General features: G+C 32.9%; 1 protein-coding gene across 1 annotated transcript; it reads left to right on the top strand.

Annotated features, from left to right (window-relative positions):
- The first annotated feature begins 12,053 nt into the window (after positions 1-12,053).
- On the top strand, positions 12,054-13,016 carry LOC145600790 (uncharacterized). Its single transcript, XM_081656653.1, has 3 exons — positions 12,054-12,154; positions 12,248-12,303; positions 12,412-13,016. The coding sequence occupies exons 1-3, from the start codon at positions 12,054-12,056 to the stop codon at positions 13,014-13,016; spliced, it is 762 nt and encodes a 253-aa protein (XP_081512779.1).
- Positions 13,017-18,291: the final 5,275 nt, after the last annotated feature.

Below are 18,291 nucleotides of genomic sequence, written 5' to 3'. Positions count from 1 at the left end.
TGCATATATTATTGATGATTTCGTATCTTTCAAAGTTTTAAAGGGTTCATGTGTCACTAATTTAGAATATTGAATATTTATTCCTTTAATACATATATAATATATTTATATATGTATATTTTATTTTTATTATCAAAAGCATTTGAACTGTTCTATAGAGAAACCAAAAAATGGATCAATTTCTTACAAAACATTCAAGAATACATATAAACTATATAATTTTGACATGTCATTTTGTTTAATAAACTTCTCAACTGTACATTTTATCATTAATTTATTATGTAATTTTACATAAGATATACTGATCCTTACTCTTTTTATGCAGTGATCGTATGTAGAAAGACGACCTCGTTCAATTGTTATCTTCCTCGAATAAATAATAATGGGAAATTCCCAATGGTAACCCTCTATTTTTTTAATTTCTCAATGGTAACTTCCAATTTTCAAAATTATCAAATATAACCCCAAATTAATAATTAATCATTAAATGTGACATTAGTGGGTTAAAAAAAGGGAAATTACAATATTTTCCGTTAAGTTGTGGGTGAATGAGTTATTTTGCTAACCATGGTTAAAAGTTAAATTATCATATATGTATTACTACTACTATATTGACTTATTGCTAGTGCCGCCAACCAATTTCCTGCTATAGACATTCTTCTCTTCTTAAAAAAAAAAAACTAGCAAATTCTCCATTCAAGCTTTTATGGAAAACGATTGAAACGAGGGACACAACATATTCAAAGGGTTTTTTTGGGTCTTGGTGTTTTCATTCCAACTTTTTACCTTCAAATTGTTTAGGGCTTCAGATTACAAGTAAGTGCATTCTCTCAATTTTAGGTTAAAGTGTCAAAATTTTTGGTAGAATTCTAGGTTGGGTTTGTATAATTTGTGTCAATTTTGCTGAAAATTTATTTGATTAAATATATAGAAATTAGTGGGTGGATTATGACAATAGAAATTGACGGAATTGTGAGAAAATTCTTGTAATTAGCTATTAGTTTTTATTTATAATTTTTATATCAGAGTACTCTTTTGGTCAAATTTGTGATCTTACCTGAAAATTGATAACTTGTTGGACCCAATTGAAGAACCAACTACATGTTGGTAATCAATTTACACTGCCTAACCAACTAGTGTAGAGTCATTGACTAATTGCAGTAGAAGACGAGGCTAGATAATATTAGTAAACTTTGACTAAAACAAAAGGTAGTGAATGGCAAATACAATTGAATAGAAAGGGAAAAAAATGTGTTGGCATATGTATTCTCCGATTGATATGTGTAGTGTCTTATATACAAAATAGTCATATGTTTGGAGTAATCAATGGACAAATGGCAAGCTAACTAATACAAGTATATATATATACTTGTATATATATATATATATATATATATATATATATATATATATATATATATATATATATATATATATATATATATATATATATATATATATATATATGATGCAACAGATGCTAATTAAGCTAACAACTAACAAGTAGATTACAAACAAATTCTACTTTTTATGTTGCTACTTTAATATACATTGGTTTTCATTCTACTACAATGAATTGCTACTTTGCTAAAATATTTATTGGGTTTTATTCTTCGTTTCTACAGATAATTTAGCCTAAAATATGGGTGATAATGTAGTTTTGAGGTTTCAATACTCTGGTAAAGACACTGACATTGTTGTGCAAGATGTTGACAAGGTCAATTTAGTAGACCTTATTATCGAGTATTGGGAAATAGCTGAGCGAGAACAAACCCCAATGCCTAAGCATCCTGAGTTTACATACATTCACAAAATGGAACATGTTGAGCTCAAAAATGACATGGCGCTAATGAAGATGTTTGTTGACTTACCTGGGAGGGATTTGATTTACATATAGGTGGGGGAGCTTCAAAAATCAACTCCAATAGTTGAAATTGCACAATCACTTAAAGCTTCAAGAAGAATGAATGCCACTGAAAGTAGTGATCATATTGAACCTCAGCCCACTCTAGACCAATCTAATGAACCTCGCCTCACCAAAAAACAAGAAACTAAAACTTTAAAGCAAGCCGAGGTTACATTTGACATGGCTCCTCCTTGCTCTCCTATTAACATAAATGAGTTGATTGTTGATAACATGGAATATTGGAACAACATTGAGATCACTGCAGTTGAGCCTAATAGAGGGAGAGGGAGAGGAAATGGAAAAGTAAGGGGTGGGGGCAGGTTTGGGGGAAAAGGAAGAGGAAGAGTGACTAGCACACCAATTGTTGAACCCATACCCGACCCTACTCAAGCAGTTCAGATAAGAAGAAGTCCTAGAAACCACCCGACCCAAACAAGTAGTGCATTTCAGGTGGGAGAGTCATCAAAATATGTTAAATTTTCACCGTTGCTGAAGAAGAGAATTCCTAGAATTACAGCAAAGAGGAGGGGCTTAATCACTACCACTAATGTGGGGAGAGGGAGTGCTGAACAAGGTAACAATAGAAGGCATGTTGCTTTTGACTTGACAGCTAGCCTTGACACAGCAGCTGAGATGGACTTGGACTTGGATGATATTGAAATATACTCTCCTAGTGGACTTAATGATAATGACAATGAGAGTGCTCTATTAGATGATGATGACGAAGGTGAGGGACAAGATGATTGGCTTATTCCCATTATTCATGATAACTTTGATCCATATGAAGGCCCTGTTTGGGAAGATGACTGTGATGACTTGGATAATTATCTCCAAAGGCTTTATAAAAATGGTGAGTTTTACAAAGACGAGGACTTTGGTAAAATTGTTGTTAAACCATGGCAACTTTACACAGACAAACAACACCTCAGAGACGTCGTAAGGAATTATTGCATTCAAAATGGATTCTCTGTGATTGTAGAGAAGGCCAACAACTTTACTTACACTGTGAGGTGTAGTGATGAGAGGTGTCTTTGGAGATTGCATGCATCAAGACTTGTTGATGGTGTGACATGGGCTATTAATTCAATTCAAGGATCTGAACACACTTGCATGGGCTTAGAAACTAGGAACCCGATGGTGACAACAAAATGGGCCTGCAAAGTGTTGTTAGAAGACATTAGGGCCAACAATGACATTCCAGCCAAGGCCCTTAACGAGCTTCTATGGTCAAGATATAGGGTTCAAATGGCACAAAGTTCGCTTTACAGAATGAGAACTATGGCATTAACTGAGATTCATGGGGGGCATGACGTTTCATATAGTTACTTACCAAATTATTGTGAAGTTATAAAAGAAACTAATCCAAATTCGTTAGCTAACTGTGCTTGGAACCCCCCAAATCACCCTGAAAAACCTCTTGCATTTACTAGTATCTTCATATGCTTTAAGGCTACATTGGATGGGTTGTTTGCTGGATGTAGGGGCCTAATTGGTGTTGATGGAACATTCTTGAAAGGTAACTATGGAGGTGTGTTGCTCTCAGCTGTGGCACTTGATGGGAATAATGAGATGTTTCCAGTGGCTTGGGCTATAGTGTCAGGAGAAGATGAGGAAACATGGAAATTTTTTGTGTGGCACTTGAAAAACGCTCTACATCAAGGTGATAGAGGTGATGACTGGTGTATAATTTCTGATAGGCACAAGGTAATATTATATACTAATTAATATATTAATTAAATTCTATTAATGAAAATTGTTTATAACTACTTGCTTTTGTTACACTAACTTGTTTTATTATTTGATTTTTTTTTTAAAAAGGCCATTGAAAAGGCTTGTGCAGAATTTGTAGGAGTTTATAGGTACTACGCAGCGGAAATAACATGAATCATATTCATATAGTACCTAATCCAAGGATCTAATGCATAACACATAAAGCACAAATAATCGTACCTTTGAAGCGTGACTCCACGTGCGATCGAGCAAGAACAAAGGGAGATAAAGAACCTCAAGCGTGATTCCTCTACTTGGTCCACGGGCACAGATTAAGACCTCCACTAATGCTAGTTAGTCGCGAAAGAACACTTCTATCAACCTTCTACGGAGATGAACGAACGATCAACTAGCCAAGAACCACCGCGCAACACCACGTGGCCACTAGGGGTGGCCGGCCGTGGGTGAGAGGGGAGAGAGAGGGCGTGCGTGTGAGAGGGAGAGAGTGAGGGCTTTTGGATGATGGTTGCTTGATTCACAATTCACAGTATGTGAATTGTGACTTGTATTTCAACCCTAGGCAAGGCTATTATTTATAGATCACATCTCTAAATAATAGCCCAAGTCCAAATCCAAGCCCACTTCCTAATTCCACTCAAACTATACTTAGCCCACTCATGCTTATGACTAATTGATTGCTCATGAGGCCCATTAATGGGCCTCTAACTTGCTTAACCCAATACCCTTGTGTGTGACCAATATAGGATCCATTCTAAAGGGCTTTGGACTATTTGACTAGCCCAAAGATCATCTCTCATAGTCTAGCAACAGAGGATGACGCCCCAATAGAATGAACTTATTATCTCCATAATAGTGATCCTTGATATATCTAGTAATTGCACTTATCGAAGACACAATTCCTTCAATCTCCCACTTGTCTGAGACAAGTGCGCAATATTCAAATTCCTTAAGTCATTTTGTGTCGATTTGATAATATGATTGCATCTTATGCAATCTATATTAATCTACAAATCGTTTCTTGAAATCCGAGTTAGAATTACAAAACAAATGGTTACTATGTAACACATTTGAGCACGACCATGCATTTTCTGAATTCTCCCTCTTCAAGAGGCCAAAACATGACACATTCCTAATTTAATAGGTAGACTCTATCCAATCTTATGGCAACCAAAGCTCCCACTCAACTTTTGAAATAACCGGGAAACACCCTTTATAATCTCCAGTTACGGGAAGACGTTTGAATGTACCACAGTTATAACATCCATTGAATGAGATCAATGTTCCACTCATGTCAAAGGAATCCACTAATATATCCGGAAGCTCTATACTTGAACTTCAAAGTAGGTCAATAGTTCGATCATGCATCATTCATGCATATCCATGTGATTGACCGAGCATCACTACGCTCCTATAGCCCATGAAACTGCGCTATCCAATCAATCTTAACATGCTAGTTCATTATTGGAAATCATTTATGTCCACTTTAATGATTCCGAACTAGGAACTTAAATAATATATGAATTTAGTTCACCTGTGGGGTTTCATTCAAAAGGTCATTAACCTAGTGATCCCATCAATTCATAATTATTTTGGACATTTTATTTAATCTTGAAACCACGATTAAATAAGATTGAATTTTTGTTTCAATTGATAAACATAATTCTGCAAGCTAATGTATTTACTTTTGTAATATGCTTTCTCAAAACATACACAACTAAAATTACATAACTTGCTTCAATCCAAAAACCTTAGTATGACTCTTATACCTTGGTCATGGAAGGGGTTTAGTAAGTAGAGTTCATGAGACATTCTCATAAACATGAATTTTGCAATTTCTAAATTTTATAATCATTTTAATCTCCATACACTAAGAATTTTCCTTCGCCCTTTCGCAAGGAATGAACTTAGGAATTTCTAATTTGTATTCCAACGTTGCATTGGATTTCGATTGAAATCTATCATCACTTGTTCTTTAAAACACGCGAATCAAATAGACGAGTATAGTCCATGGCATGTGCATGATGCATCCTTTGCGAATTGCATAAGGATCATCACTCAAAGTCTTAATTTCATCAACCTTTCTCAAGGTATTGAATCATTAAGCAACGTGCCATGTCACATGGGATTGAAACTCTTTTCAATATAATGTTGAACCTTATAAGAATCTTATCAATATAAGCTTCTTAACCAAAACTCAAACATCCTTCGAGACCTATCTATATAGATCTTGAATTCCAAATGTACTCATCTTCTTCTTTAAGATTTTCATACAAAATGCATTAGCCATTACTTGATCCTTCAATAATTGCATTCTGTACTAGACCAAGAAGACTTCATAGCTCCCACTAAACGTCTTGTACACTCAAGACCTTTTCCTTCATTTTACGAGAACATCAAACGATTTGACTAACTCGCAAAATTAAGAACATTAACTCCCTGATGCTAACTACAATCCATTGTGGATCTTCTATGCATCCCTAGGATTATTGGATCTCCAAACATTTGATTGTATCATATACAAATCTTATTTCATGAACAATTTCAAGAAAGTGTTTTGAAATCCATCTACCAAATCTTATAAGGTAGAAATCACTAAGTATCTTTAATAGATCTTTGCAACATGTAAAGGTTTCATCATAATCATAGTCATACTATGAATTAGTTGAATCCTTTAACAAGTCTTTGCTTTAGAAAACATTTTTCTTTCTTGTCTGCTCTGCTTATATGGGTTTCACCCAACTTAGGCAAATTATTCAAGTGTCATACGCTTGCTTACAGACTTAGAATCTATTTCAGATTTCATGGTTTTAAAACCACTCCGAGTCATAACTTGTCAAATCATCTTTATTCTTGCATAATCATAATGTTCCAAAATAAATATTTTAGAACTCTTAGTCAATATGAAATCATATTTCTTTGACTAAGTTTTACATATGCTAGTCATCATTGTGGGTTTGAATGCAACAATTGAAACTCATACAACAACTTTGTTTAGTTTTCAATGAGAAACGACAATAGAAGATGTGCACTTGGAATGTACTACCTTCGACACATGGTTATTAATCCCATTACACTTAATGAGACCACGCGTTGTCATTTGTAACATGAGGTGAATCATGCTCATATTGTTGATGTTATTCGATTACTTCTCGAATTTCTTCAAGATTTTCGAAATCACTTTTCTTGAACTCTTTCAAGGCTCTCGAACTTTTCAAGATTCTTATACTCCCACTTGCCTTTTGAGGAGGCATATTTAGCATAGGGTGAACCAACTATGGTTTTGAACTATGTTTGTTTGTTGCTTTTCTCAAACTCTTTTGAGATTTACACTACTCCCACTTGACCTTTTGGAACAATTTCCATAAGGGCACCTACTTGAGCAACAAACATTTTGTGCTAAGTATGGTTTGTGTAGTAGTACCCCGTGCTCTATATAGGAATCGAATGTGCATTAAACGTTTCAATACAACTTTTATTCCTTGCTTTGTAGAAAGACTTTATAAGAACTTTTCTTATCCATATCACATATGAAGCCTTTGCTACTTTTGATTTGACGTATGTAGTTTTTGTTTAGTTTTGTAGCTTATTTTAAAAGTATATCCCTTGAACAATAGTTGGAAGATAGGTAATGTACATCCATTATCAAAATGTATCTCATATAGATTGATAACTTCCTTCATAAACACTTCGCAAGGTTTTCTTTCGGACTTTGTTGTAAAACGATTTCACAACTCTTGGATGTTTATCAATGTCTTGGCTTAAATTCTCATTATTACGATCATATCGCAATACTTTGAATGTGTTGCCAAGTACATGTCTTGACTGAAATTTTCACAATTACAATCATATTGTAGTGTAATCATTATCTTGTCAAGTTGATACTGAACTTCATACTAAACATTTTGAACATTTCAAAATTTTTATCCTTATGTTTCAACTAAGCATAAGTAGTGATCATATCACAAATGAAGTTTCATTGTCGTCTCTAACCTTTGAACCTTTGGTTTTCTTACATCGATATGTATTCGACCTTAAATTAGAATGATAATTACATGCATCAATAGATTCATAATCTAATGATATTGAAAGTCCATCCTTTTGGATCTTCCGCATGCAATTTTCATTTTCATTCGAATTAATTAATATTTTAGAGACAATTTATATATAGAAATGGTTTAATTATTTCTATCATATAGAACTTTAAACTTATTTAGCAATTCAAAACACATTATGACTCGATGAAGCATAGAATAACATTTATTCCACGTTTTTGAATCTTCGATGCTTAGTCATTACTAACATTGAATGGTGTTTTGATAATGGCAAGAATGAATAACATTTATTTAATTCTAGCCAATTATTAGTGGTGAAATACTGGTTCTACTTGTAAAGTTGCAACTTTTGCTTCCAAACTTATAGATTCTACTTGTGAAGTAGCAACATTTGCTTCTAAACTTGTAGATTTATTTCTCCTTTAGCAATAACTTCTTCCTTTAGTTCAATCACATTGTGCAATGAATGATCTAAACAAGACATCATATGTCCAAGAAGTAGCAATATGCCAAATCAATTTCTATAATATAATTCTTAAATTGGAACATTTCCATTCTTTTACCTTCCAACTATATGAGGTAGTATCTAATCAATTGGAATTGATCCATTTAATTTGAAATATTTGTTGTTCATAACAACTTTTAGCATGTAAGTAGTTCTAGGTTTGAGAAGTAGCAACTTGTTTGCAATTCTTGGCCTATAACTTCTTAATGCAATCCTCATATATTCCTAAACCTTTCCATTTGAGCCACTTAGAACATTTCTCTTAAGGTTCAAAATGATACCTTGCTCAACTACTTTAAGCATTTTTCATGATTTTGCTAAGTCTATTCTATCATTATTTATATTTGAGTTTAATCAAGTATTAAACTCTATATAAAATAGATGAAGAATATTGTCATTTGATCAACTTTTGATCATAGATATTTCCAATCACTTTTTCATATTCAATCATATTGAAGATAAGAGATTTTATTGGATTTCTATACTTGTCTTTTGGAGGATTTGTACCTCCCATCTCATTATATCCCTTGAAACATTTTTCAAAATGAAGATGTGTTGGTATTTTACTCAAACATTTTGAATAAAACCAACCTTAGACTTGTGATATGAATTTCTAAAACTTGCCTTTTAGAACAATCTTAGCAAAATTGGGATATAGGTTTATGGATTATCTTTTAAACTTTTTGAGAACGTTTCTCAACTTTATTTTCAATCGAGGAAATTATATATAATAATAAAATTAGAACGATATATTACTTACAAGTAAACGCAAAATTCAATTATGTTTATTAAAATTTAAAGTACCATAAGCGAATTAAATTTGGTAACTTTAAAACACTCTATTCAATTTAAGTGATCCCAACTTGAATTAAGTGATTCCAAGATCCTTTATTCGTGCAATAATTAACCAGAGTGAGGCTCTGCAATCAACCATTACATTTTCAAGGTGAGTAAACTCTTTACTGATTACAACTCTTGTAATTCTTGGTTGAATAATTAACCATCGCATGTTTAATTATTACTCTTAGCTTCAAGGTTCTAAACGATTTAGGTAACCTTGTTGAATATAACCAATTAAAAGTGTAGATATGCGGTTCTACCCCCACTTCCCCAAGATATATTATGATGCTCTGCTGAGTGCTGACCCATCACAAACGATCAAGGTTTTCGTCGGGTTTTTAATTGGAAAAGCTGCATCAATATTACTGGGATCTAGATTTATTATGTTGTGATTAAATAGTGAACTCTAGCGCATCATCACAAAACATCAATAAAATCTAACATGCATAAAATACTGAATGCATAAATAAGACATAGCATGGCCCCTAATCCTAAGAAAACTAATAAAGTAAATGCTCCCACTTGAATCATCATGGATCGCATCCATCTTGCTCCTTTGGGCCTTCAATTCATTGGTTTTTGGATTAACTGCAACCTGTAATTTTATTCTATTCTATCTACTACTTAAATAAAATAAAATAAATTACAAAAAATACTCAACGGTACGCAGACCGTATTTAGATTACAAAAATACATCACGATGCGCAGATCGTATTTTAGAATCTATGGGCCATACTAGTCTATATATATAGCAATAACCAATATCATATATTATGAAGTGCCATATAATAAATCACTCATCATGCTTTCCTAAACTATAACATCTGATGATCATAATGAAGGAAACATGGCTATAAATATCTCATATTTTAATTAATTACTGTAATTAGATAATATCAGATATTAATCATAACCAATTATAAAATATCATATATTTTAATTTAGGTGTGAGATAGAATCAAATCTTATTTGAAATTATGGAATATAAATCATATTTATTTTCCATGATTATCCTAAATAATTTAGGAATTCTATCCTAATTACTTGCCAATCACATATTTTAAATCAATTATATCCAAAATTAATTATGGGATAATCACATTATTTAAATCAATTATTATCCTTTTGGAATATGCTCAGAATAATTTAACAAATCTTATCCATAATTAACCACTTTAATTTAGGATAATTACCAATTTAACAACTTAAATATGGATGATATCAAATATAACAACTTTTGAATATTTGATTTTATCCTTAAATAAAAGATTTATTTTCAAAATATTTTAACTTATCCAAAATAAAACCGATTTTATCTCAAAATAATTCGTAATTATCCTGAAATAATTTTTCAAAACTGTTTTTTTTTTTTTTGAAAAACCGCCAGCCACCGTGGTGTGGCCAGCCGAAGCCAGCCACGGTGGCCGTACACCGCAAGGTGTACGCTGCTGTGCAGCGGCGCAGGGCAGCAGCAGCAGCACCGTGCACCTGCGGTGCGGCACTGCTGTTGCTGCTGTTCTGATCCTTGCTGCTGCCCCTCCCTGCCCCTCCCTCCGGACCACCAGCAGCGGCACCACCGTGGCAGGGCCACCCAGCCGCGGTGCTGCTGCTGTAATTTCCCTTTTTTTTTTATAATTTTTATTTTAATTAATTAAAACAAAACAAATTTTGTAAAAATCAATTAAACTTTATGTGGTCCTATTAATCCCAAAATTAAATCATATTCAATTTTGAAATTAGGGTTCTTGATGAAATTAATCCCCAATTTAATTTAACACTTAAATTAAATCATTTGATCATGAAAAATTCATAATTTTAACATGTAATCAAATAGATTAAATTCCTTAAACATATTACCATCGAAATAAATCAAAATTAAACACAAATTAGGGTTCAAAATTTCGAAATTTTCGAAATTAGGGTTTAGGGATTCGAATTTTTTTTTTTGATTAATTTGGGGCAAAATTCGGATCACTTCATGGCTATTTTGAGCATTATTAAATCACATTTAATCAATTCCAAGAGTTAAATCACATTTAATATAATAATTGACCCATAATTAGTTATTCTCCCTCCTAATTGAATTAAAATTGTGGATTATCAAAGAATTATTGGCAATATGCGTAAATGCAATAGGCTAACTGATACCACTGTAGGAGTTTATAGGTACTACGCAGCGGAAATAACATGAATCATATTCATATAGTACCTAATCCAAGGATCTAATGCATAACACATAAAGCACAAATAATCGTACCTTTGAAGCGTGACTCCACGTGCGATCGAGCAAGAACAAAGGGAGATAAAGAACCTCAAGCGTGATTCCTCTACTTGGTCCACGGGCACAGATTAAGACCTCCACTAATGCTAGTTAGTCGCGAAAGAACACTTCTATCAACCTTCTACGGAGATGAACGAACGATCAACTAGCCAAGAACCACCGCGCAACACCACGTGGCCACTAGGGGTGGCCGGCCGTGGGTGAGAGGGGAGAGAGAGGGCGTGCGTGTGAGAGGGAGAGAGTGAGGGCTTTTGGATGATGGTTGCTTGATTCACAATTCACAGTATGTGAATTGTGACTTGTATTTCAACCCTAGGCAAGGCTATTATTTATAGATCACATCTCTAAATAATAGCCCAAGTCCAAATCCAAGCCCACTTCCTAATTCCACTCAAACTATACTTAGCCCACTCATGCTTATGACTAATTGATTGCTCATGAGGCCCATTAATGGGCCTCTAACTTGCTTAACCCAATACCCTTGTGACCAATATAGGATCCATTCTAAAGGGCTTTGGACTATTTGACTAGCCCAAAGATCATCTCTCATAGTCTAGCAACAGAGGATGACGCCCCAATAGAATGAACTTATTATCTCCATAATAGTGATCCTTGATATATCTAGTAATTGCACTTATCGAAGACACAATTCCTTCAGAATTATGGCCAAAAGTTGGAAGAAGGTATTGTTGTAAGCATCTAAGTGTTAATTGGAAGAAACCCTTCTCAGGACCAAAGATGTTGCAACTGTTCTGGTTAGCTTGTGGTGCATATTCAGAATTCACCTTCAAAAAGGCAATGACACAAATTCAGAAGGTTAAACCTGCTGCAAGAATTTAGTTGGCCAATTTAGGTGACCAAGAGAGATGGACAAAGCACAAATTCAATCCAACACTAAAATGTGATGTTAACAAGACAAATTTTGTTGAAAGCTTCAATGCCACTCTTGGGATTGATAGGTGTAGACCTGTTCTAACCTTACTTGAAGGTAAATAATAGTAAAACCATGTATATGTTATTAAAAATTGTAAATTTATTAAACTACTGTTGACTTGATACTTAAAATTGTATGCTTTTGTTTTTGAATTTTGAATAGGTATAAGGAGGGTCACTATGGTTAGGCTGGCTACAAGAAGAGAAATGTGTGAAAAATGGGATAGGCTTGATGTATGTCCAAACATTGTTAAGAGGGTTCAAGTACTTTGTAGTGATTCAAGAACTTGTAGGGCATACTTATCAAGTCAAGGGGAGTATGAAATTGTGGATGGGAAGTCATCTCTTTCGGTGAGTCTTAACAACCACACATGCTTTTGCAATGCTTGGCAATTGACTGGAATACCATGCAAGCATGGCATGAGGGCCATATTACATGCAGGTTTGGACCCCTTAAGATTTGTGCACGAGTGGTTCTCTGTAAAGAGGTATAAGATGGCATATGCTAATGGTATAAAATCAGTGCCGGATAGAGAGCAGTGGCCTCAAACCGATTTGCTAGTCATTCAACCTCCCGTGATGAAAAGAGGAGTTGGAAGACCAGTGAAAAATAGAAAAAGAGGTGAGGAAGAGCAGAGAAAAGGGAAAAGATCTAAGACTTTACGGTGTGGTAATTGTGGTGATTTTGGCCATAATATTTTGACTTGTCAGAGAGCCCCAACACAAAAGCAGAAAAAGGCACAAAGCAAGAAGAAGAATGCAATGTAGAGCATTGTTGATTGTCCCATTCAATAAGAACATTAGTTTTCATTATACTATTGCGTTAGTTTCCGCTAGTTTATTATTGGACTACTTTTGTGTTTAAGCTTAGATTTAGCTTTAATCTTAATTTAAGTAGTTTAGTTTAAATTATTTATTTAAGTGGACCTGACATGTTATATATCATCATTTACATTTTTTTTTATTGTTTATCATTATAATATGTCTTACATCATATTCTACTTCGTACTATTTTAAGTTGGAGTACTATTTTACAAAATGTATGTAAAAATATGGGGAAGCAGGTTTTCCACTTACTCACATAGTACTCCAACTTGATTGATTTTTTTTTTTTAAATTTTTTTTTTTTTGCGGGAACTTGATTGAAATTCTAAATATACTATAGTATTTTTATTTGCCTTTTAGGGGCCTATTGCTAGTTGCTAGTAGCCGCCACTTTTTCTTTCATTTCATGGAGGCAAAGCATAATTAATTATCATGAACGTAAGACAGTTTCTGGTTAGTTGGTCAATTATCATGGAGGAAATTAGATTAACTATAATAATTAACCAAGGTTAGGACTATTTAACAGAAAAAGGTTCATTAAACATGCATATAACGTAGCTACTAATGTCACATTTAATGATTAATTATTAATTTGGGGTTATATTTGATAATTTTGAAAATTTGAAGTTACCATTGAGAAATTAAAAAAGTAGAGGGTTACCGTTGGGAATTTCCCAATAATAATTGTTCAAGTTTCTAGAAAAACTACCGGAGATGAAAAAAATAAAAGGCAAAGCAAATGATAACACATGTGCAATTCAACATTATTCTTTCTCTATATTTGTTTGTGTTTTAATTTATTTCTTTAATGATTTTTTCTTGACAAATACTTTATCATTAACAATAATAAAATGGTTATTACAACATTACATTATGTCAATTTTTTGTTTAATTTGTTCACGCTTTATATTTTATGTGTATGTTTTGTCAAATTTTGAAATTTTTTTAAATAGACCGTGCATGGCACGGGTCCTAAACTAGTTGTGTTTTTATTTTCAAGTCTCCCCCCTCCCCCCTAGAAGTTACACATCAATCCTCTCATAATTAGTAGCTATACCACCTTGCTATTAATAGAGTTACGTTTTTTTATTTCAATCACCGTTAGTGGGGCCCATTCTCCACCTATTTTTTATTTCTCAACTAGTGTGTGGCTCGGGCAATGCCCCGAGTTGCTAGTTTGTAATTAACGTTTGATTATTTTTGCTTAATGTATTGATGATTATCTTCAAAATTTAATATTTTGATTAAAGATTTGTATTAGGAGAACCATATTCAATATTTGTAACAAAATTTAATATAAGTTGTTAAATTATCCTATGATATGTAACAAATAGTACAATTAAGGAAATAAGGACTAATCATCTTACATTCTTACCCAAGTTAACTATAATTTTGTTGGATAACTTCACACATTATATGGTTGGCTAAGGTGGTAAGACTTGTATTGTCACCATGAATGACACGTGTCACTCCCTGGTGCTGTTTTTTCCCTCCAAAACATCTTCTTACGGAGTTTTTTTTTTTTTTTAAACGTTTTTGTTTCTCTTCATTTACTTTCTACTAACTATAAATTATTACAAATTATTCACCAAATTATATTATTCTGATACTTTTGATTTACATATGTTCCATATATGTAATAAAAAATCTTTCATATATTTTTTTTGAAGGAATATTTTTCGGCTTTTGCTTCGTATATTGTATAATAGAACAATACATTATTTTTTATTCTTACCTTTAAATTTTGGGTATGAACAATTTAACATATAATATTAATATATATATATATTTATAATCATATAAGATAATTATTTAATTAAAATTTCATCCTTTTATAATTTGTACCTCTAACATTTTCATAACATCATTAAAATAGGGTTATAATTTCTCAAAATAATTATATACACGCAAATGTATAGTGATCCAAGGGTATAGTTTTACGTATTTGACGATTTAATGGTCAATAATCATCCAAATAGGCAAACAATATCCTTAGGTTGGTGCCTTATGCACCAGTATATAAGAATATTTCTATTATTCCTTTCCATTGGGTACAATACATAATTTCAAAATATTTATTTGGTTCATAAAACGAAAAATCAATTTGTCATTGAATTTTTTAAAACAACTCATATGATATAGTTTTAATATACTCATTTATCTAATCCACTCTTCACTATATTTCAGTTTTCATTTCATTACAAATATGCAAAATAAGAAAAAGTTATACAGTATACGTTACAGTTGTATTTTGTTTAGGTTATTTTTATAAAATGATTTTTTTTTTATTAAATATAGTGAAATTATCGTGCATGAAAGGGGTATATTCTAATTTATCACAAATATTATAACAGCATAATATCTATCAGTTGTATGCCTTTGTAGATCATTAAGATCGCTATAAATAGCAACTTTTGTGTGTGTTTGGCAGGGGCGAAGCCAGGATATGGGAACCCCAGACTAACCGAGTAATCCTTGACCGAGTGATGATCTAAGTTACCCTAACCTAGTAACCCCTGATCGAGTGAGTAACCCCTAACTGACCGCGCGAGTAACCCCTGACCAATTAAGTAGCCCCAACCATTCTTTCAAAAAAAAAAAAATGGCTGCCCACACCGTGTGGCCAGGCAGCCACATATGAAAGTTTATGTAAAGGTAAAGGGAGCACTACCTTAAAGAACTTAAAGTATTCAACAACTTTTGTGTGTGGCCAACTAACACACAACCCCTAATCAGGTAATCGTGATGATTGAGTAACCCCTGATCAACTAAGTAAGTAACCCCTGACTGAGTAACCCCTAACCAGGTAATCCCTGACCGACTGAGTAACCCCTGACTAAATAAATAAGCTAAGTAACCCACCCTTTACCAAGTAACCCCTGACCGAGTAACCCCTAACCAAGCAAGTAATCCCTGGCCGACTGAGTAACCCCTGACCAATCGAGTAACCCCCGATCATCTAAGTAACCACTAACCAAGTAACCCATGACTGATCGAGTAACCTCTGACCAAGTAACTCTGACCATTCTTTAAAAAAAGGGTTTTTCTATATAGCAACCATGTTATTTTCACTTTTCTACGTTGTGCCCTAACATATATCACTTTTCACACTGTAACCCCAATATGCATTTTGTTTCCATACGGTAACCTTATCGTTATCCCATCGTTAAAAAATTCCGTTAGTGGGGCCCACTATCCATTTATTTATAATTTTTATCAATTTGCGTGTTGGAAAATGTTCCGTTAAAGGTTTTAGAGGCTATTTTAGATCTTTAAAATCCAAATTGAGCTCAGATTTGGCAAATAAATAACTTAAATGTCTCATTTTGCTTATTAAAAAATGTCTCGATTTACATGTTCACGTTTTAATATATAAAATGAGGTATTTACGTTTTTTATTTTGTGAAGTCTAAATTCAATTCAGTTTCTTAAGGTGGCGAACCCTTGAGCATGTGCGTAACCAAACATAGGATTGAAATACTCGAAAGTAGGAAGGCATGGGGATAGGTGGCATTACAAACAAAGCTAGTCTTTTCGTATTGCAACTTTCTATTTTAACATTGCATAATCTGTTGCTAATGTCAAGTGCTTCACATTTGCAATATATTTTTTTTGGACATTATAAAATACTGTAATTTTCTTCATGATCAACCAAACCCTCCCTAACTTGATTGTTCAACGACTTATAAACTAATAAATTGTAAGATCACTGTACGTAGGCGTCAACTCACATAAGGTTAAAATATTCTATTTCAAATTATTACTAATAGGGTTATTTATACTACGGAGTAATAAACTGTAATATCACTATAGTCCTAGTTTTTAGAGAGAGATAGTTCTCTCCAGGGTTTTCCCTTGGGAGGGTTTTTCCTAGCCTCTTTTGCTAGGGGTTTTTCATTGTTTTTTCTTCAATCCTTCCATACTTCTCTAGTCTCTTCATCTCCTTCATTCTTGATTTTTATTTGTGAATTTTGTAGGGGCTTCCACTGGTTTTTACCGGTAGAAAGCCCCAAATTCTCTTTAATTGCTTTCAATAAAAAGAAACCATCCTTAAGATGGTGTTCATGGTATGGATTTTAATTACTTGTTTATTGAAGAATGAAGATCAAAGGTTTCGCAATTTCTACTGAAGTTTAGAAGACCACGGAAGTATATTCATCCAAAAAATTATGCATCTGCAAATCTTATGCCAAATTAGAGAGAACTCACAGATTGTATTGCTTCGGATGAAGTTTTTTGTTAAGACTATTATCAATCGATTATGCGATGATGATATTTTTAGGGTTTTATACATTTTTGTTGGAATTGTAAATTTCTCAAAAATTGTTTGTAAGTGTCGTTTGGCTATTTTATAAATGATATATATATATATATATATCACTATAGGAGTATATATTTTATGTAAGAAAATCATGATGATGGATATTAATTTAATGCAAAATAAGTTTCTTGTGGTCAAATGTTTTGTCCTTTATTTGTGCTCAGAAAATATATTGTTGTCTTTTATTTTGTTAACAAGTATGGAGTAGTTGGATTATTGACCTTCAAATAATAAAATACCACTAATTTATGTTCTATTTCACACATGACATGCATGCTCCAAGCATATATTTGTGGAAATTATTAATCCAAATTATTGTTCCCTAAGGTAGTGGAATTCCAGCTTTACTTGCTTTACTTTGCATTGTTAGAAATAATGCTAGCAACTAGCAAGTCCGTATGGTTACGGCTTATCAAAAAAAAAAAAAAAAAAAAAAAAATAAAAAAAAAAAATCTAGAAACCATATAAAAAACTAGCAAGTCCATAAATAAATACAATAATTTGCGAACAAATAAGAAATACTCCAAAGTTAATAAAATTACGAGAAAAATTACTAAGAGTAATTTTTTCACAGTAATAGGATGTGGCTTTAAACTTAATGACTAAGAGCCTGTTCACATTTACTGAACTGAACTGAACTGATTGGAGCTGAACTGAACTGAATTGAACTGAAATGAATATTTTATGAGAGAGGGAAATTAAGAGCTGAACTGAACTGAAATTAAGTAAATGTGAACAGACCCTAAATTGAATTGTTAAACTTATTATAAGAGTTTATGACTAATATATTTGAAGCATATTAGTATTGCATCACAATTGTAAAGCATATAACATCCTTGATAGGTACAAACAATAACATAATGTATGATAATGTTGTACCCAATGTGTGTCAAGTGA

This window comes from Chenopodium album, chromosome 21 (genome assembly GCF_948465745.1).
Source record: "Chenopodium album chromosome 21, dcCheAlbu1.1, whole genome shotgun sequence".
Lineage (NCBI taxonomy): Eukaryota > Viridiplantae > Streptophyta > Magnoliopsida > Caryophyllales > Amaranthaceae > Chenopodium > Chenopodium album.
This window is presented reverse-complemented; position numbering and strand designations above follow the sequence as displayed.